Source organism: Heliconius melpomene, chromosome 18 (assembly GCF_056956725.1).
Source record: "Heliconius melpomene rosina isolate 202511_hmr_F chromosome 18, ASM5695672v1, whole genome shotgun sequence".
In the NCBI taxonomy this organism is placed as follows: Eukaryota; Metazoa; Arthropoda; class Insecta; order Lepidoptera; family Nymphalidae; genus Heliconius; species Heliconius melpomene.
This window is the reverse complement of record NC_140406.1, coordinates 13458781-13481952: the sequence shown is the minus strand read 5'-3', so window position 1 is coordinate 13481952 and position 23172 is coordinate 13458781. Positions and strand designations below refer to the sequence as shown.

General features: G+C 30.7%; 3 protein-coding genes across 4 annotated transcripts in view; 2 read left to right on the top strand and 1 right to left on the bottom strand.

The window, feature by feature from the left end:
* Nucleotides 1–23172, top strand: part of P5cr-2 (Pyrroline-5-carboxylate reductase-like 2) — a 379085-nt gene that overhangs the window by 156266 nt on the left and 199647 nt on the right. The window lies entirely within an intron of this gene.
* Nucleotides 1–23172, top strand: part of Dyrk3 (Dual-specificity tyrosine phosphorylation-regulated kinase 3) — a 112452-nt gene that overhangs the window by 57001 nt on the left and 32279 nt on the right. The window lies entirely within an intron of this gene.
* Nucleotides 17966–23066, bottom strand: LOC146529646 (uncharacterized). The gene is made up of 2 exons (XM_085202394.1): nt 22851–23066; nt 17966–18774 (listed from the first exon to the last, which is right to left on the bottom strand). Exons 1-2 carry the CDS (start codon nt 22890–22892, stop codon nt 18226–18228), a joined length of 591 nt encoding a protein of 196 aa, XP_085058520.1. The 5' UTR covers nt 22893–23066; the 3' UTR covers nt 17966–18225.

Genomic DNA, 23172 nt, shown 5'->3' with positions numbered 1-23172 from the left:
TTTATTAGTCCGAAATGAATATGCATATTAATTGATAGTTATATTGAAAATAAGGATGTTAGTCTGTTTATTAATACATTTTTACAGGAAAACGGAGTGATCAAATACTAGAGTTTCTCTGTGGAATATAAATAAAGATATCTTTTTTCAGTTTCGCACTGTATCCCACATGGAGCAGGATTGGCAAAGGCAGTGTTAAGAACTCCACTCGCCACTTTGCGCCAAATTTAGGAGACATTGCCATTTATTGAGTAGCGGAACCCAACGCTACGCTTTGCCTTGTTACCAAAATTAAAAAAATGCGAAAATTAATAAGTAATTTCTTCGGGAACCTTACCCACAACCTATCTCACACTTTTACCCCTGTGCCACGACTGGTCTCGAAGAGATATTAACAATATAAAATTACTTTTCTTGACTTGTTTAGTACATCAATGTATATAAATTATTTCTCAATGTGTTATATAAATTTATATGGTGGACACTCGACTACAATGGCAAAGAGTGAACTATTGTTAGAGCAACGACGTGAGCGCCAGTAAAGTAAAGAACGTATAGCTTTTGAACTTTTAAACGTCGTGATTTTCTAAGTTTGCTGTCATGTCGACCATTTTTATTTTGTTACTGAACATTTTTAAACAAAAAAGAACGATGTTAAGGACAAGAGGATGTCTTTTTTTACATAATCAATAGTATATATAATTAGGTGTTTTAAGGCTAGGTTCCCAGGTTCCCTTTGCGTGAATACAGCGTGAAGCTGATAAATAAATAAACGAATTTCTCAAGTCAAATCAATTTACTATATTTGTGGAAGCTCTATAGTTGATGTTAGATATAGTAGGTGTAGAAGGCATTAACCCGGTTCAGTCGCCTATTGCCCTACTGCCGTATTATTTATCTGATAGAAAATTGTTTTGTAATTACTTGCCTCTACCTAGTTGCCATGTATGTAATGAGCAACCATCTATTTCACAGCAACGTTTTTTTTGTTTAGAAAAATATTATTAACAATCTTCTGGGTAGTGGGTTTGAAGCTAGACACATTTGGTCATTAGACAATTAAAACATTTGTTTTTTTTTTAAATATTTTTTTCGACGAGCCAAAATATTATAGTACTAGCGGACGCGCGCAGCTTCGCTAGCTTATTTAGGGGAATTTCTAATAAACCATGAAACATGTGTTCAATGAAATATTTTTAAGAGTCTAAATTTTAAATTTTATAAAAATCGGTGGCGATTTGAAGATTTTTCCATACAAACTTTCAACCCCTTATTTGCATCCTTAGGGGGTGAATTCTAGAAAATCATAAAACACATATTCAATTAAATATTTTTAAGAATCTAAATTTCAAATTTTATAATAATCAGTGGCGTTTTAAAGATTTTTCCATACAAACTTTCAACCCCTTATTTGCACCCTTAGGGGGAGAATTCTAGAAAACGATGAAACACGTGTTCAATTAAATACTTTTAAAAATCTAAATTTGAAGTTTTATAAAAATCGGTGCCGATTTAGATTTTTTTCCATAGTGACTTTCAACCCCCATTCCACCCCTTTAGGGTTAGAATTTTTCTAAATCCTTTCTTAGTGGATGTCCAGATTACGAAAGTAAACATCTGTCCAAATTTCACGTTTCTACGCACAGCGGTTACGCCTGTGCGTGCGTCTTACCTCAGTCAGTGAGGACAAGTCCTTTTATATATATAGATTATCTGATAAGTGTAAGCAACTTTAAGTATATGCAATTTACTTTGACATTAATATATTAAACTTCTAAAAAAGTAACACAGAATAATAGGCTTAGTATAAAAAACCACGTTTAAACATGATTAACTCTAAGTCGTGACCATTTATCTTGGATCTAGCTAATCTACCAACACTGATCTATTGTTCTCTTACCCAATTACTATAGGGCGTTGCTCCTTAAGATTTACTTTGCAGTTGTACCTATAAAAACATAATTTGTTTTTCTTGATAGAAAAAATACTGGCCGCTTAACTGGTGTTAGTTAAAGACTATAATATGTTACGTTTTTTTTTCGTTTTATTGCTTTTAGGCGTGCCAAAGTTAAAGGATATAATTCGAATAAGTAAACCAACAACTAGATAAAAAATATTTAAAAAAAACAAAAACTACGACTGCATAAATCTAAAAAGAAAATAAACAAGCCCCATGGTCTATTAGGGACCTCTTTAAATTATGCGGAGTTCCTGGTAAATATTTTATTCATTGAAGAATTACTATATTATAAGTCCCGACTATATACCAATATACTTGAATTGCACAAAATAAATATTTTATTGACAAATAATAAATCGCACGCAGCTCCAAAGCTGGTACCGATCATATATACTCGTAGTCTACTTGAAGCAAGGTTGTAGAAATACGAGTTTATTCATTCTGAATTCGTCTACTCTTGGGAATGGCTTTCAGCGATGGTAAATAAATTTCCCTTTTCTTATTATATAAAATTATATTAGTTTTCATCCAAAAAATATTATATTAAAATTCAATCTTTTTTATTTTTCGGTTATTTACATGTCTTATAGAAAAACATGTATTTGTATAATATGTTTGTATGTATTTGTTGCCATAGTGCTAAATTTGTGGGTAAAAATTTCATTTACGAACTGGGAATAGATACTAAAAAATATATATTTCTACGGTTTGGTTAGACAAAGTTTAGTACTAGCTTATGCCGTCTCTGTAAAGTAAAAGTTGCCAATTGTACGACATACATATATAATTATAAAATATAATATAATTCTTCATAGAAAAAAATATCAAAAATCGGTTGCTTAGTTATTATCAGGTCTTGTTATCCTCGTCTATTCATAAAGTATACGTATTTTAGATATTTTTTCTTATAACGTTTTAACAAATTGGTTATCAAAGATAAATAATATATAAATTGCCTTTAAGAAGACCATTAGAAAGGAATAAAAAATATCAATGGTAAGAGGCATTTGTCGACGAGACAACAAAGGAAACTTATCACAGCATCTCATCTGACCTCTTAGATGTTAATCTTAATCAAAATTGCGTTTGTCGTCGAGATTGCCATCGTTAATTGATAAATTAGGTAACTCAGTCAAAGTGCTTTACGCTTAAATGGTAAAAATCGTATCAATTGAAAAAATTGGTTCAGAATTAAGATTAAGAGCGAGTTTATAAAAAGAACAATTGTATTATTTAAAAGAGAGTTTTCTTGGATATAGTGGCTACTGTTTTTTATTTTATTTACTAATTTCATATAAACTTATATATTAACAAATATGATAGTCCAATTTAATTAACAAAACCCTATACAGAAGTCAATAAATTGTAGATAATAATATGCATTTGCGTCAATCACGCACATATGTAGGACTGTAGGTAAATACAAACGTGATTTACAACCAATACCAACCCAGACCACAAAATAATCAACTTCCTTATGTCATAATGAGTAACAATCAATAACATATTATTTTACACATCCAACTGTATTTGTGTCATATTGTTTACCAACACTTAGCCCGAGAGCTTTCTGAGAAACATATAAAGCGAAACAATTTGCTAATTAACCTGAATATGAAAATATTCTTTATTGTTATGAAAACAAAGGTGTGTTTTTTATATATATATATATATATATATATGTTTATATATTATACATATTATGTTTACACAAAAATTATATTATTTTCAATATATTATGTTTAACTTTGTATGTTTTGTCTTTGTTTAAATAAGCGCTCTCGAGTTCTTAGAAGCGGCCATGGTCCTCTTTGTTGAAGGATGCAAGGACTGATATTCGTACAATGCGTATTATTACAGTAGGGCCTTAATTATGTGAAGCTTGCCCTTCGTATATGCTTAAATATATATATTTTTATATTTTCCTAAATGTCATAACAATCCTTAAACTAACTTTATAGTCAGATTTATGTTAAGTTATAAATCTGTATCTATCTATAAAAATCAGCTTCACGCTGTATCCCGCACGCAGCAGGGTAGGCAGAGGGAACTTAGTGTTGAATTGTTGAATTCTGGAGTCTTTGCGTGTTGAGTGGTGGAACTGAACGCCGCGCTTTGCCTCAACACCAGAGCGAAGAAATGAAAATATGAATTTAAATAAATATTTCTATATATCGATAAAAAAATAAATATTTAAATACTGTTAACCAGCTAAAGGCAATTTAATATGTTTCTCCAAAATATTTATGAAGCTCTGTCGAATTACAAGCAGTAATGATGTACAATTTTACGCTTCACGGATTCTTTATAAAATCGATGAGTGCCGTAAGATATTATGTTTCTTTTTTTATTTTGTTTTATTAAATATATATATTGCGGTTTTATCTTATATCGGCTAGGGTTCCAAAGAAAATTGGGAAAACACGTTAAGCTTTTCTATTTTGAGATGTGTATAGAACGAGAAAAGTCCAAATTTAGATCCAGGGATTAAGATTTACTAAATTAGCTTTATATCTTCTTAGGGTAAAAGTAAACAATAAATCATGCAGTTATATAGTCTTACTTAACACTTTGCATACGTAAACCTTTCTTTATATTGGCACTACACGAATAACAAGTAGTCTTAGTGTTCTCTCCGTTCCCCACAAAAGGGAACGCGAGACGAACAATTTGAATATTGCAAACGCGTAATTATTTAAATGGCAAAGCAACATGCTTTTACTGGTAAGGTCGAGTTTCACCAGCGCCTTGAACTAACCTTGATCCGCACAAACTGGAAACACCTTGGACCAAAGGTTTGATTAAAAGGTTTCCAATAAAAACTGGTTCAGTAATGTTTTCTCCGTAATATATTAAAATTATGCTAATGGGGTAGGTGGACTCGTTTATGTATAAAATTTGTTTAAATATATAAATTGTTCTATATAGTGCATTGGAAAGTGTTATAAAATGCATAGGTTCTGGGTTCGATACCAATGAAAGTAGAAGAATGAAAACGGAATGTATTAATAGTTTTATTGTTTCTTACTACAGTACATATATAATTTAGAAAAAAAAATACTTATAAGAATATTAATGTCTTTAATAAAATACGTGTTCAAGTTTTAAAGTTTGTCACTTCCATTAATAACACAGTTGCCTTATAAACTCCACTCCACTCGCTCTTGATAAATATTTATAAAAGTGTTAACTAATATTTCAAAATCATCTCATACATGTTATGTATGCAGCGTGTTATCGTCGGATATAATAATATCCCTTTGTTTTCCGGACGCGTGACCGGGACGCGTCACGTGGCGAGAGCTGCACTTGTGCTTTTACGTTTAGGTACCTACGCAGCGTCTGTGAGTGAATCATAGATGTACAGGAAGTCAGTCACTCTGCTTTATGAGTGCGTCGCAGTTAATGGAAACTTTCAAAGAAATAATTACAAATGATAATATAATTACTGCATAATATAATTTTGTACAAGAAAAAAATTATAAAATAATTTCAATTTTGCATGCAGAAAGACCATACTTTATATATTTGTAATAAGTGTTCTATAGATATAAACTATTCATATGGCTCTTGGAGTACTTTAAACATTAAACTGTCAAAAATATATATTTAAAAAGTTTATATTGGTTTCCCAATTTAATAGAAACGTCCATATAATACATTAAAAAGCAAAGTTACATTAAAATACTAAAATTCACCGAAATACCAAAGAAGCGAACTGGAAATCCACCGCGTCTGGAGCGGCCCTTAGTGTAATTGCTTGGCAGGCAGACGATCCGCTGCCGTGCTGGCACTCTGGCAGGCTCCGCAGGCAATATCTTATACGAGACGCTTTTGTCTTCCCTCTCCTTTTTATTGCACGTCACTTTTGCCACGCCATGAGCTTTCAAATTATAGCAACAGTAATGTGAATTTTAAATTGGTGATATCTTGCTTTTGTCTTATTTGTTTTGTTATTTGTCAGTTTTACCCTTGTTTATTGTCAGCTTCACCTGTATACTGCACTCAGCATGGTAGGCACAGGGAACCTAGTGTTAAGACACTCTGTTCCCCACTTTCCGTCGAATTCTGTAGGCATTGCGTATTGTCTCGGATACTAAGACGAAGAATTGAAAATATAAATATTAAATAAATATTTCATTTCCTCGAGTGGAGATCGAACCCACGACCAGTCGCGTTTACAGTCACACTTTGTGTCTCTAAACACACATACCTATGTTTTACTTGTATATTTTTATATTTCTAAGTGAATAAAGGAATAAAAACACAAATTAAGAATACTAACTAATAAGACACTTTATTGACTGAAATAAAGTCGTGTATTCCAAAACATTACGATTTGTATGTTTGCTAAGTATTTATCAAAAGGTTACTTCGTTATATTTAAAAATTCCATAAATGAGATATGGGAGAATTGAGAACTTAATTTACAAAACTAGTAAGTACTCACACTAAACGACCATTTAAATTGGTATAAAATGCAATTTATGTGTAACAAGCCCCCTCCATCGCCCTATAAGTAATTGGAATAGGGAAGCCGTCCCATTAAAGTATATCAGAAACACGCCGAATATGATGCTCTTTCCCACGGGACAGACGAAATGTAACCTCCTACGATATGGTAAGAACTAACTAAGCTTATTGTTTACATGTGGCCCACATGTGATGTGGAATTTTTAAAAATTCTTAAATTTCGTTTTCAACTTTTTAGGTTAATGAAAATATATTTAAAAGTAACAGAAATATGTCATGAAAATTTTGAGAAACATAAGAAAATATTGTTTTTGAGAAACATAAGAAACCATGCGAAAGATAGATAGAAAAGTTTCTATCTTGGACAAATAAAAAAAAATATTTAACTAATACTTTGTATTTTAGCAATGTGTTTGCTAGTTAAGTCCGCTTATTACTCCTAATTCTTGAATGCCACAAGATTCAGGCCAGGCGTCAACACAGCATGCCATACATACCTCATAATTACTGGTACCTGCCAGCGTGTGCAATTAGCTTCATCCGATTAATTAAGTGCAGTTGCGAAAATATGTAGACATAAGTTAAGATTTACCGTTGCTCGTAAAGTATCGTCGCATATTTTTTGCCTTTAACGTCCACGTCCACGTCAATTAATATGTTTATGGTAGATGATTTATTTCTGTGAACTATTAACTTAAAAATTGTAAAATCTCTATATGTTTTTTAAATCATTTGAAAAATGGAAGAATTTAAAGGATCGTTAAAGGAGCGTCAGTGAAACAACGATTCCTAAGTACCCGTTTGATGACGTGTTCATGTTCTAAATGCTCTTGGCACATATCCAAGGGACCGCACATCGTGCCTTTGTCTGTCTGTCTGCCTCTTTGTCTGCCCGGCCGCACTGCCATAACAACTACGCTTTGTCTGCGACGGCACACTATGGATTATTTATGAACGCAATTTTAGATCACCCACCACCGCGCTACCAAGGCCTGCTCCTTCATATTGATTCTGTTTATTGTCCTCAGAACGATACAATGACTTATTGCTTTTATATTTTTATATGAACCTCCCACGACTTAAAACGGTTCTGTTAAACAGTGCCAAGTACAGTGTACCCAATACATATATACATGGATAACTTGGATGAAGAGTCTCTACTGATAAAATTATATCTTATAAATATTGCGATAAACTTACTGTATAATTCTCACTAGATTCTATGCTATATACATGTTTTAACTCTAAATCACAACCGTGAACAGTTTGAAATATACGCCGGAAATCACAGGGCGCCATAAATGAGGGTGATCCTCATGCATTCGGACAATGGGAGAATTATCTGTCCACTTCCCCTAAAAGGATAAGCTGGTCCTCTGCGGGGTTGGTATTGTACGTGCGGCCGGATTTGTTTATAACTGAATTGATAACGATAATATTATGCCAATGAAGGGCACCACCTACGCGTATCGATCACAGGATTATAACGCTTGACTGGTCATAAACTGGGTGGTCATTTCACAACAATTCTCGAAGGATAAGCTTTCCGCGTTCGGTTAAGGTCATATTGAGTTTGCTTTGTTTTGGTCCCAATAAAAAGAGCAAGTGGCTGATAGTTCCTGTTTTTTTTTCTTTTAAAACATACGTTTTATGAAGTTTTTTTCGTATACATCTTAAAGTTGTTTGTTTACTTTACTAAGAATAGAGTTTGGGTCTCATGTATGTAAAGGCTACTATATTTTATTAGTATTGAATAGATTAACTATTAGAGAACGAGAAGGGGTCTAAATTAAATTAAAAGTGTTTTATGTATCCGATGTATGTCTGTATGCTATTCATAGAGCACAAAACGATAATTCTGCAGGGTCTTTTTTATACGCTTTGAGTCCCTACGCAACAAGTTAGACTTAAAGGATAAAAGGAAAATGGTTTACCAATAGCTACAGGGAACTTGTAGTGGTTTTAGCATGTACCTATAGATTTGAATAGCCAGTTCAAATGCACCCTCGTCCTGAGGGTTACATTTGCGTTCAAAGGCATTTGGTTTTCCTACAAGTACTGTATAGGTCGTACTAAAATTTCAACCCCTTTGTGATGATAATACCTAATCTGCTTGTTCGATGGAAGCTTCGGCACCTGTTGAATTTCGCTTCAGAAAATGCAAGGTACCTACACTAATTTGACTAAATATTCAACATTATTAATTTGAAGTATTCGTGTTGTAAAATGCTGGTCGTTTTATAATAATTCCATAATATTTGTACGAAATATGTTTACCTAATACTTAAACTGAACACAAATAGTTATATATTATATTCTTTACTTTATAAGTTATTTAAAAGAACCAATAGTAAGAAATAACAGTAATAATAATAAATGAACAGTTTTATTCGTTGCTCATTGCATTAAGAAGTATTGAATAGGGTGAACACCTACCCTCGTAGAGTAGGTAGGTATGTAGGTATATGGAAAAAATGTATAGGACTTAAGCATAACGTTATACACCCCTGAGTGAGTTTTTTTAAAAATATAATATAATTTATTTTTCTCTCGTAATCTATGTTTAACTTCAACTTTTATTCAATATTTGACAAATGTTTAATGCATTCTAAGCTACAAGAAACATTCCTGATCGTAAAAGGTAGATTATAATGTATAATGCAATATCGACCGAGGAGAAAGACATTAGTCACTATCCAGACTGCCAGGACAGTGGCAAAGGAATACTGATCACATGTTGCTAGACTTGTTATTTAGTAGTCTAGACCAGACTTCACGAACTTATAGGATAAACTTGCATTTAATCGCGCATTAAATTGGTTTTACTAGGATTTTGCAGAATGCACTCTCTAACATTTATCAAATGATAAAAAAACTTATTTCTAACTTTTGCGTGCGCTGTGTTGGAACTGTTGGAAAATACTTTGAAGTTGATTTTAATAAAGTTTTGTTATTATATGTAGATACATAAATGTATAATGTATATAAAAATCTTCCTACTATAACGTAAGTGCTATTAGCTATAAGATATAAAAATAATATTTTCGCAACGCTCGTGCTCAAAATGAAACCTTTTTGCTAGAGCAAACATGACGTTAATTAAAAGTCTCGTGTACATTTAACTATTCTTGTGAAGTTTTCATATATTATATTATATCATACTTATGTAGTCTTGATTGTTTTAATATTTTTATTATATTTTTTTCAAAAAAAAAATATTAAAAAATAATAATAAGGAGCTTGGAGTGATTTTAATGACTTAATTTTTTTTTTGTTTTTAGCTTTACATGACAGATAAACTTGCATCAAAGTAGGCAAAGAGAACCTAACGTCAATATGTTGTTGCTACGATGACTTCTATAATTAATTTCTTTGGAATTTGTATTATAAATTTGTGTTCACAAAAAATATCTTATTTTGTAGAACAGGTAAAACTAAAAAATCTGTGACAAAATTCCTAATAAACTTGATAGTGCTTGCTATAAGGAATTGAAGACATTTATAATAAAGTGTTACAATCTAGCCTTCAGCTTTGTCGGTGACACTTGACGTCTATCCGGGCCCTGTTATGTAATTGTAACTATAGTATTTATTGCCAGTATAAATTATACTTCTATTCTATTCTACTCGCAAGGCCATGGTCAAAGTCACGCGACTGCTTTGGAAATATTGATTCGGCTTATTTCATAATATCTTTACGCATTTCTTGTATTTTGTCTAAGATAGGAAGGATTTTGTTCTTGACTTGCAGCTTTTAAAGTTGGCATTCTCTACCAGAGCAAAAACTTGCACTTACCAAAATACGATATTTTAATAGTGTTTATAAAAGGATTTTCAGTAAAAGTAATATTTTCTTTAGTGCTTTATACTATAAAACTTAAGCTTATTTTAATCTTATAATATTTAAAATGAGTGAGCGTAATTATTAATATTTTATTTTAATATATAACGTCTTAATAAAGTATATTCTTTATGGATCTTAATAACGTATGTATCAGTTACGTCGATGGCTATACAATAAAATAATAATGTTTAATATGTTATGTTATTGTGAAGAAATATTTATTGATCGCTACCGGTTTTGTAAAGAAAAGAATACGTTTAATATAAATGGTAATTTTATTATAGCTATACTTTACCTAACTGTATATTGTATTAAAGTTTATAATTCAACCTGTTGGTTGTAGATTTAAATTTGGTTTATATTTAAAGTTTTTGTTTTTAATTAAAAACATTTTTTGTAATATTATTTGTGTCTAATATTTTCTTATTTTTATTTACAGGTAAAGATAGGTGCATTATAATACAACCAGTGCAGTAAGTGTGTTGTATGTATATTATGAGAAATAACTTAAATTGTACATTTTTGTTGTAACTGTAGCTATTACTAAACTTATTAGAGGAACCTCAAATTTGAAGTAAATCCTTTAAAACCTCGAATTATTATTATAAACTAGTATGTGGTCTGCAAAATTTCTCTATTTCAGTATTTTTAATGTGAAAACTTTTAATAAGTTCTTAGATATCAAGTGGTAAGTACTCTCATAATACTAGTCTCGATAGTGCCAAAAAGTAGTTTCGGTTACCAAGACGCCAGACGTCGCTATGAAAGTTTTTGACATAGTAATTGCTTATTACACAGGATTTAAAGGAAGCTATTTTCACTTGTTATATTACTTAATTAGTATAAGAAAGATTAATTTTTGAGATTATTTGGTATGATGTTATACTCTATACTTGTTTTTAAAATAGTGTAATCCTCCATTGCATATATTTTTTTAACTACACACTGTATGCCGAATACAGCAGGGCAGGCAGAGGGAACCTAGTGTTAAGATGCTCCGTTTCCCATTTTCCACCATTGTGACAGTGTGTCAGATGGTGGGTGGAGACATTGCGCTTAGCCTCGACAGCTCTCTCGAAAGCGAGAATATTAAATATTTTATTTCCTTTAGTGGGAATCGAATATAAAAATCACGTATATAGAAAATAAATTATTTTCAAATTAAACATTTGTTTTCTGTAAAAAAAGGATTCGAAATTATGTATGTGATTTGAGCAACAACCATGACACAAGACGCCATATTCTCATGCAAATTTAATGAATTTTGGACCTCGTATATTCAACATATTGTTAATAGATCAATAACGTCGATTATAGTTAATTATAGAATCTGAATGGCCGAAATGAAATTATGGCTTGACATTCTATATAGAGTTATTGTTATTTTCTTTTGTATCACAAAGCTCACGTGCTATTAACTCATTTATAGTGAATTATTATGCTTAATAACGTTGGCGGCATACTAGTTTATGAATAAATTAGCTTTTTTTTTATAATAAATAATTTAAAAAATATAATAAATAGATTTCCGACACTAGTTTTAGTCATTAGACTACAATAAATGTAGTATGTTACATTTAAATATATTATAGAAGGGCATTGTGCTGTAAACGAGCCCATTATTTTATTCCTTTTTTATCTCCTTAGATATTTATATATACGACAACAACAATTATCTACAGAAAGGCAGGACGAGGCCATCCAATGACCTTTTTTGTTATACTAATCAAGCAAGTAATTACTTCTAACAATGTATCACGGCTTTCAATTTTACGATTTCATAATTTTTTATCTGTGATACAATCGATGCGAGCTTTATAATCTGTATCGTGTGCTGTGGCTGTGGCCAGTGCTGTATAAGGCTATTAAATGTTTCGATGACTTAAATGTTCATTTTATTGGTCTCTAATTTATTCTAAAGATTTGATTGTAAGATAATAAAATTAAAAAATACGACTCTAAAGTGCCTATTAGATATTTAAATAAAATAGCTGCATAAGTATTAACGAATAAGTAATATTAGCTGTAGTTGAAACATAATTTTAATCTTATTTCTGATACTGGCTGTATGATGTTTAGAATTCTAACTAGTTCCAAACTAAATTAACTAAAACTAACCTCTAGTCTCTAAAATAACTGTAGCTTTTATTGACACGATACTATTTCTGAGCGCTCAGTTCGAAAATATCGCGTTAATTCTGGATCACTCCCATCGATCCCGAAGTACGTGGTACCTTGAACTACCGCTAGATGGCAACATATTGCGAAACATTTGGATCATATTCATGTAATAATATTATTATGAAATCTAAATGACCTACTTTTACTGAAAAACATACGAGAAGAGCTGTAATGTATGCAATTAAATATATATTTTAGCACCTCATTGGTATTAAATTTTATTTATTTTGGCAAGTTCGTCCTGTTTTCGCTAGATGGCATTGTGTGTTTTGTTATCTTGCTCTACATTGTAATTGAAGCGTCTATTATTTTTGTCTGTTAATATTAGTTATAGATATTTTTTTAATATAGGTGTAAAAACTTAGCATTTATTTTATTTATATTAAATTGTTTGTTAACATTTAAAATGCAATGCAAGCTAAATAAACTTATTTTACTGTTCTAGTTCAAGTTACATCTCCGACGTTGCTCTATAAGTAGTCATTCTATATTAAACCAAAACATATACAATTATAAAGCGTGAACCTAAAAAAAATATTCATTATTTTAACATTATAAATCTGTAACCTTTAGCCTACAGTACGTATTACTATAGACACGTTCCTATGCATTGCACTACATTTACCCGTACCGGCTACATCGATACCATACATTGAAACATGCAGGCATATAAACTAAAGCTTGGCCGTAGATATAAAGATTCCTAGTCTATATAGTATTGGTTTTTAAGAGCTCTGTCCGTATAGAAGGCCAAACAAACACGCTCTTGATCGAGCGTCGATATAAGCAATACGGATATTTTTTGCAATTTTGTTTGACATTGAATATTGAGACCTTGCCCTGGAATATACATTGAAAAAAAACGCGAAATCTCGCTAAAATTAAACGTAGCGTGAATGGATTGTTTGATTTACACGCGTAGTGTAAAATACCAGAGATTACAATTATTGTTTTGAAGATTTCTTTCGTTCAACGGTCCACACCTGTCAGTATGAATGTTAATACAAATAATTCAATTTTAATAGAAAGTATTTTATTTATTTATTTTTCATTTATTTATTTATTTCATACTATTGTCGTTTATTTATTCAAAATAGAAAGTAGTGAATAAACCCTTGTTCTGTGATTTCTTATGACTTTGTTTCATAGATTACCAAACCTACTCTTCTTACTTATCGGTACGTCGGTACTCAAAACAATTTTTTCGTGATATTTATATTTATTCTACTCGTATGCAAAGAAATTACCTTAAAAATGTTTATTTACGATTTGTAAAGACGTATGTTCTCCATTTTATGATACTATTTACCCATAAATTGCATCAAATATCTGTGTTTTCGGATGGACATGGGTGCTTTTGATAACTAAAACGTTTCAACTTAAGTAGCAAACATAATATAAAGCTTTTAGCTGTTTTGATCAGAAATTGATGGTCTTACAGATAACGTTATCTGTGTTTCAGAGGTCATGCTTAGATCTTAACTCTTCCACTCCTAGAAACAGATGGATTTTCAATTTACTATATATAATACATAAAATATTATTTTTTAAATTATTATTTTTTATTTTATAATAACTTTAATTAGTTAGGTGATTGAATGTACGATTTAGTTTATTTTTTTTTAATACAGAGATTAAATCAACCGAGTGGTTGTTTATTTTAAAGAAGTAAGATTCTTAACACGTGGAATCAATAAAACGAAGTTACATCATCACCATCATCAGGATTTGTTCCGCATCACGGGCCTAAGTTCAAGAGTCTCATTCGACCTTGCATCATAACGCAGATAAGCAATAACAGGTCAATTAAAACACCACCTATGTAGAGCTGCTAATCTAATTCATTCCAACCTTCAGATAAAGTGATTTTTTTATCGAGGCAAGTCAATATGCAATTATGTATATTATACTCACGGAAAGACGGTTTCTAAGAATGATCTTTTATTTACGAGGTTAAATCTAAGTCTAAGGTTATAATAATATAATTTACTGATGTTGTTTGTATGTAAAAAAAACAATGATATGATGATTATTCTCAAAGGTTAATAAAAGGGCAAGTTTAGCATAATATGAAGTGATTTTTTTATTACTCCTGCAACTATTGAAGTTGCAGTAGTATTAAAAAAGTCATACTTTTGAAAATCCTGTCGGTTTATAGTTTTTTGCAAAGCTTATTCTATTAATACCAAGGAGAAATATAATTTTATAAAATTTATTACTATTTTAAAATATAAATTACATAGTTATAAATTAGTATTAAAAGAAGTTTAAGAAAATAATATCCCTACTTAAGTAAATAGTCGACGTTTAAGGAACCGTTAGCTCCAGCCCCAGAGTGATTGATAGATTAGCTAAGGCTGAGTTCAGGGATTCAGTTCGTGACCTTCTTGATGGGTTCTAAACGCCGTTTGAATATATTGTGGTTATAAAGGGAACATTTACCCAGTGACATTATGATGAACGCCAACGCTCTAGCGTACTGTACTGGTTAATTTATATAAAAACTCTTGTGAACTTTAAATGATGTATTCATATAAGTTATTAAGGGATATTTTTTTGCTCTTTATTTCTTCTATATCTCTATAAATATTATATGATATAGTATATACTTTTGTGAAATAAATTAAAACGATTAGTATGTATTTCGCTCATAAAAATCTCAATTTTTATATTTAAATTTCCTCCTTAATTTTGATTATACAAATTAAACTTCACCCATATTACCCTAAAGCTATATTATACAAGCTATTCTTGTTAACCTATTGTAGGCAAGGTGAATAATGTATTTCCCTTGACCGTGAAGCGTGTGTTTCCCACAGCGGCGCCAGGCACGGCCGCATGCACCTCAGACCCTTTACAGTTTGTACGTAATACATGCAATTAGGAACATGTGCCTTTGTTTAGACTTAAGCGCATTACATTAAATAGTATTATTACTTTTTTCTACGGTTTTTACCCCTTAGGTATTGGTTTTTTATTAATTGTATATTTTTTTTGATGTTCTACCATTAATTTACTTTGGTTTTTTTTTATGTTATCTTTTTCTTTTTATTAAATAAGAAGAACAATCATCACTTTAGTTATTGTATTATGAACAGCTTTATATAGCTTATAGAAAATATTTTTGTGTTTTAGTAAAACCCGTAATGTTAAAAAATCGTAGCCCGTAACACTCTTTTTGTTATACAATAAAAATCAACTTAGAGACTTCTATCGATGTAATTCCCATTAAACATTTAATTTTCTTACAGCATTTTTAATTTTCTCGGTTTCAGCCTATAGATACCTATTTTGACGAGCTTAATAAAGATCTTTCCCTGATTGCCAAAAGAGATTACTATTCGTTTGGACATTTTATAAATAAAAAATCAAACATTTTCTATGAAACAATCAAAGGGCTTAAGTTGTGGCTAAGAAAAATTAATTATTATTTTTAACATTCCATCCTAATGGTAATAGAAAATATATGTATGTAAAAATAATCATGACCCAACGGGGCATCGTCTGGCTGTAAACATGATAATTGCGAATTCAATTCCTACTAAATATTATTTATTATTTCCATTTCCCCGCCCAGGCATGGCGAAGTACATACTCAGAAATTTGGAAAACGTTTACATATAAATATATGTTGATATGTTGTATAATATGTTTGAAATAACAATGATTTCTCAATGCATATTGTATAAATATACAATAAATATAAATATCATGTAGTAAGTCATTTTACATGTTTAGTTAAATATCTAAAATTAAAGCCAATCAAGCTTAGCCAACATGGTGAGTATCAACATAATTTCAGATGAAGAATTTCTAAATAAACAATTTGAATAAAACAGTTATTCTGTTATATTACAAGCGTAAATTTCAATGTTTGTTTTTAATTAGTACATATTTAACGAGTGGTTGAAATGATTTGTGTCGGCATTGAGACTTGCCTTTCGCTGTATTAAAATAAATATTGTAATATGTAACTGTTAATAAAAATATTCATTTTCGTATATAGATTTTCATTTGGATTTTATTTAAGTTTGCTAGCTCTATCTATCGTTAGTTATTTCTCATTTTAAAATTGTATGCAAAATAAACCTTAATGTTTATAAATACAAAGAAACAACATGTATAGGAAGTAACGAAGTAATGTTGCCTCTTAGTTCACATTACAAAACTATGCTCCCATTAATAGCTCGTTTGTATATCTTATATAATTTTATATAATTTAAGATTTATATTTATTTGAGATTGTTTTTTTTGTTATCGTGGCGAATGGGTAGAAGTGGGTTTGATCCCTACGCAGAGTTGTGTTACGCCGCTCAACACGGAAGCTCTAGGAGCTTCTTTATAATAGATCTCGCTACTTGGAAAAAATATTTGTATTTTTTTCTTAATCAATAAAGAATGAGAAAGTAATCTTTTAAATATAAAGTAATATTTTTAATTCAGAGTCGGAAGTTTTATGATGAACATTTAAATTGTCAATAATGATCAGTTTTTTTTCTAATTTTATTAATTTATTTTAGTAATTCATAATTCATATTTTGTATCTTTTCATTCAGTGACTTTTGTGCTGAAACTAATTTAAATTTTAAAATATTATGGTAAAAAGTACTAAATGTTAAGAAATAAAACATTATTTTATTTGTTTAAAAGTATATATTATTTGGTTACATTTAAATATTATTTTATTAAAAATTTACTATTTAAAATTTATCAAATTATACATAGTCTATAATTTAATCAGAATAATATGCAACTAATGAACCAGTAAACTTATACATATACTTTACATTAATTTTTAACTTATATCATAACTTATAAGCCGGAATGAATGTTCAAAACATACTTTATACGAAACTCGTGTACATTTATTTACTTTATAAATATAAAGAATTACACCAAATATGTTAAGAACACAAATAACTAATGATTTTTATAAATCTTATTTATATTAGGAAACTAATTTGTGATAAATCACTCTTTTCCTTTTTTTAATATACATATATTATTGCTCACTTAGTCTAAATGACTAAGTACAAAAATATCTTAATCTGCCAATATATTAATCTGCTAATAAAACTGTATACATTATATAGGTAATAGGTATATTTTAGCAATATAATGTGTTTATTGTTAGCTGTTCCAATAATTATATTTTAATATAATTGCTTATAATGGTGATAAGATTCAAGTTTTTTATGATATATTTTATTAGTGACTTAACTCTCGCCATCAAAGTGTATCCTTCAAATATAATTTAGTTACATAATTATATCACGACACACAGAAATATCACAAAATTATAATTCTATATACAATATAATATAGTTATATATTCTACTATATATAAGAATTACCTAATTCCAAACACCTATGACTAGTTAACTATATTTAAAATTCTTGCAATTATATCCATCGAAGGAAGTGTACAGAAAAGTATTGACGTATCTTACAATAAAATTCTTATAATGAAAGCGAAATAATGGATTAAAGTTGTTCATTAAAAAAAATAAGTTAATTATTTTTATCTCACAGAGGACACTCCGAATTTAAATATATTTAAATTAAACCTGTTTTTATACGCTTTCTCTTACACTATAGTATGAGATGTATAAATTATTATTGTACCCCAATTATGTGACAGTTTCGGCAATATTACGAAATCGAAATTATAAGCCGTTAAAAATTTCACTTCCTTCGAAAGCAATTGCGTCTTAATCTAAAAAATGCATTCAATTGAGCAACTAACATTATAAATATATAATTAATTTTAACTTTTAGATGAGAATATGTTGAGGAACTTTGATTTGATATTCAGGAAGGTTGTAATGGACCTCTTCGCTTTCTTTTTGGGTGTCCTCTCAAGCTCTGCTCTCAAGAAGGGTTCGGAATAAGATTTCTGTAGATTAGACATAGTTGGGGACTCAGGCTCGTTAACTGGTTGATATTTGTATTCTTTCACAACTTTTTCCTCGTTTGGATCGTACCTGTATAGAACTGAATAGGTACGTTTTACTTTCTTTAGAACGCGTGGGGCATTAGCAGTTCTTTCGCTTTTACAACGCTTAACTTGATTTCTTCCATAGTAATCTTCGTAACTGTCCGCGTCGACGTAAATTATACGTTTGCCCAACGCCTGTTCTCTTTCTTTCTTCAAACTCTTCCAAGAAGCGATAACGGACTCGCGGCGAAATGTTTTGTTTGGATTGTGTCTGCTAATTAGATAGGGTTGATCGTCCTTCTGAATATTGGTTGTGTCCTTCAAAGGAGATCCTCTAGGACTGGGGCTGTAGTCTATCTCGTAGTCGTCTCGTGAGATCTGTAAACAAAAAGAAAACATCAATAAGAAACAAAATAAATTAAAATGTCAAGAAGCTGTCTTGTAATGGTTTATGAGACAGATAGTTGGGCTTGATCAAAAGATTATTTATTCTAACTAGTAGTATATTTAATTTCGTGCGTGACTACGTGATGTGATGATATGACTAGGGCCGTGTTGTCGTCCCTTTCTATTATTTTAGATTCTGTCGTCTGTCTCTGTCTGTTTCGTCATTCGAGCCCTTCGCCTGGTGCCCACATGTTGGATTACACCTGTCCGTCGGGCCATATGCTCCGTGACGCTGGCTACTGCCAAATATTGTGGACCAAAAACGTAACATTCGACAGTGAACTGTCAAGGAAGTTTACAATAAATAAAAGAATGATCGCTTCCAATAAATACTGGAGATTGTTTAAAATTTAACTGGTCTTCGTGTAAACCGTAAGTTACGGTCGAAGCATGGGAACGAACGAAAATAACCATCGTACGTCGACAAAGATTGAGCAATTCGTTGTTATTTATGAAGTCCTTCAATTTATGTCGTTTATCTCTAATTTACAAAGCTTTTTGATTGTTTAAAAATAATCGTATTTAAACGTTTCGTAATTTTCAAATGTTAACAGTTTCATGTTTTAATTTATGTGCCATTTAGATGATTACTGTTTGGAAATGTTTTCTTCTGACAATATAAAAAATCTAAGAGTAGATAGATAAGCTAAAAATAGAAATTAATCCAGTTTGGAAAGAAAATAAGTTCAAATACTGTCTGGCAGGTAATCAACCCTTGAATTCGTTCACGTACGAGCCAGAAATAAAAATAACTTAATGTTTGAATCGTAAATAGTTTAAGGTTGCTTTTTATAACTAAGTATTCTATTTCTACTGCCCCTATTAATAACGCCGATATTTAAATATATTTGAATTCGCGCGTACTGTCTGTAACTAGGTTACACTTATTAAAAACTAAGCTCTGCCCATTTTTTTTCTATAAATTGATGCACCTTGCTGCTAGCTAATACCGACATAACTCAACGTCTGTCATTCACGCCGCGACAAATGCTACGCCGACGTGTTTTGACAGATCGTATTTTGTAACTTTTTTTAATGGTTCCATGTAACGTTGCACTGTCGCGAATTTAGGTCGCGGAGAAATGGGTCACATTAAAATTTGTACATCTATTATTGGTGTTAGTTAACTCTCGTCCTAATTATATATATATTTTAGGTATAATTTTATAAAACTGTAAACGGATGTTTTGATTACGTAAAAGTAATAAAATTTGTATTTTTTTTTTCAGGTAATGACCCGGTTTGAGCGCAGTTGGGGTATTACATCTTCGCATTATCCTTCGTGTTCCATTTCGAACGAACGTGTTTAACGTTTCTTGTACTGTGAGTAGAGCGCGCGCTATTTTTGGATGTCATTAAAACTGAATAGACCCGAAGGTGATACTAAATGCTACGTTATATTTAACACGAGTTATTTTGAATGATCTAATATTGTCCGCTGGTATGAAATAAGAACCGATATTGTTTCATGAAATATTTATAATATAAATGTGTCAGCTTTTTGTTGGCTTGTTAAATATTGTCTTACATGAAGGATGTCAGCGTGTGCCCATTTATGTATGAGTCGGTCAGTGTCTCATGTATGTCGAGTGGACACATCATTAATATCGATATTCTCAACAAAAAACTCGATCCTTACTTATTCGCTAAGTTGTTTTCGGCCAAGCGAGCCCACTTTAGCATGACTTTACTCTACCGTTATTTATCATGTGCGAACTTGCAAAAACATCGGCCCGTAACGTTTTCCTCCGTTTACAGCTACAAGTAGGTACATACGGTTTTTATTCAGATATTTCTCTTATAATAACATTTTTAACGGTTAACATATGATTAAGGCCGTTTTGGGATTTGGAGTGTGTCTGATTAGAGTTGAAGTGTGAACGTTGACTTGTTAAATAATTTACAAATCACGATTTTTAGTTTTAAATAAAAATATTTACTTATATTTGATACTTTTTCTTCTTCTGAACAAGTTACATATACGAAATATAAAAATAATCTAAGAAATATTTTAAAATAATAAAAAAGAACTAAGTAAAATAGGTATTACATGCACTTATTTTAAATTATAGACATTTAGTTACTATACTTAGTTTAAACCACCTTCAACGATAGTATATCACGTAAGATTCATATTAACTATAAAATTATAATATGATCCAATTTCAAGGCGGTTTTAAACGTAATTCTGCGTCTTACATCAATGGGCTCGGATGCCAGCATTTAATATATTGATTATTCTATTCTAGTAATATCAAGTACGTATGCTATTATTAGACGTTCGTATGCATAATCGCGAAGGTTAATAACCGATATAAAATTTTGTGCGACACTTGAAATAGTGTATGAGTAAACTGACTGACTAACTACTGAGCCCACACACAGTTTACGCGTAAAATATAAGTTTTCTATGAGTAATGCTTTTTTTTTCTTATTTTTATTTGTTTAGACTGTAAAGTTTGTATGAAAGTTTTAATTGAAACGTAGCTTTTTATGAGTTATTTAATTAAATCGTTTATTTTTATTGTATTGTTATCGATATAAAAAAATAATCTAAACGAGCTTGCGGCTATGATAATTACGTAATGCATCACTGTAGTGGTAGATTTTTATATTGTCACTTGTATCTGTTCTCGTTCCACTCTCCACTTTCCAAATCAAAAACCGGAATAACGAGCTGAGACAAATTTCAGGCTAGATACGTACTTTGTTCTTTCGTTGATAATAATGTATTTTTTTATTTTATAATATAATAAAAAGTATTTTTTGTAGGTACTTTATTTCAATAGATTTCGTACTTAACCTACTAATATTCAGTTGTTGTATGTATAAATATTTTTTATAAGATATATAACATAATTTACTTAATGGGGTAAAATTGCCATATAGTATTTTAGATTTTTTAAATATTTTTTTATTCACACACTATATGCCGCACAAAGCACTAGGAACTTTGTGTTAAGACACTTCCGTTTTCACTTTCCACCGAATTCTGGATGCGTTGCGCGTTGGACAGCCAAACTTGAATTGTCTCGTTCTGAGAGCGAGGAAATTACAATATTTAATATTAAATTTCCATGAGTGGGAACCGAACCCCCAACCTGTTGCGCTTACTATTACAATTATTTTGGATGATGTGACAAATATATAACAACTACATACATTAGGTACTTCATAGAATTTCTCTTTGTGTTATGTCAGCTATAATTTTAGAAGTGAAAGTAAAAATTCGCAACTACCAAACTTCGATCGCAAAAACACGATAATTTTACAATCGACAATTTTGACAGTGAATGTCAACTACGCTTTCTAAACAGGAATATTGGAATCGATAATGTATAAATTTAGTCCAAATAAATAAATAAATTTATGTATAATATATTTTTTATTGTATTTTTTGTCACTTTTTAACTGAGATGAAAAAATTTCGAAAGTTAATTCAAGAATAATTTATGCCAAATAAATAATTTACTACATTAAGCACATAAAAATCAATTTGAAACTTTTAAACTTATATAAAAAAAATCTAATGGCGCAATCACGCAAGAGTTTGTTGATTAGAATCTGAAAGTAACCGTGAAACCGGCGCAAGCGCAATGTCAAGAACTTTACTACATAAAGCTTAATTCCATATTCAAACAGGCACGCACGAAGTTCGGTTCAATGACAGCTGGCATAGACGAGTCTGCCTTTTAAAGGTTTATATTTATGGTCGTGCACTTTGCGTAACTCCGACCAACTGATTCCGTAATCGAAATATACAGTGGGGGTATGCGAGACAAACATGGACATTTCTCACGATAATTAAATTTTTTTATTCTTTATATGGCTTTTATTATTTTATAAATGTAAGGAAATATGGTTAAGTTTCATACATTTTACTCGTAGTGCTTTTTCGTGTCTTTTAATACGTAATGTGTAAATTGTTTTATAATTAAGTATTTACCGGTTGGCTTTTTAAGTGTTTAAGATTTAAGATATGAATTAAGATAAAATCTTCAACTTACCACGCTCTCCCAACTACCGCCCAAAGTAGACTTGTCCAACATATTGATAGCACTTAGTTCCTTCACAAACAAACTAAAAAGCACTGTCAGTTATGTCAGTTAGGATTATAAAATTGATATAACGCCAGATTACGAAATAGGATAGTAGTATGCGATAGGAGTCACGTTGTCACTCGGGAATATTGTATTTTGGCACGCTCTTCCCTCTGCAAGCTTTGCTTTGCGACTGAAACAAGTACGTTTCAGCGTCATATTTATAGGTCGGGGAAACGGGAGAGGGCGGATTTCAGGAAGACGATGCGTGTATCTTCCACTTAACACG

Coding starts and splice junctions, on each gene's coding strand:
- LOC146529646 (XM_085202394.1), bottom strand. CDS start 22,892: ATGTTGGACAAGTCTACTTTGGGCGGTAGTTGGGAGAGCGTG. Junction 18,775..22,850: donor GCGGTAGTTGGGAGAGCGTG/GTAAGTTGAAGA, acceptor TTTTGTTTACAG/ATCTCACGAGACGACTACGA.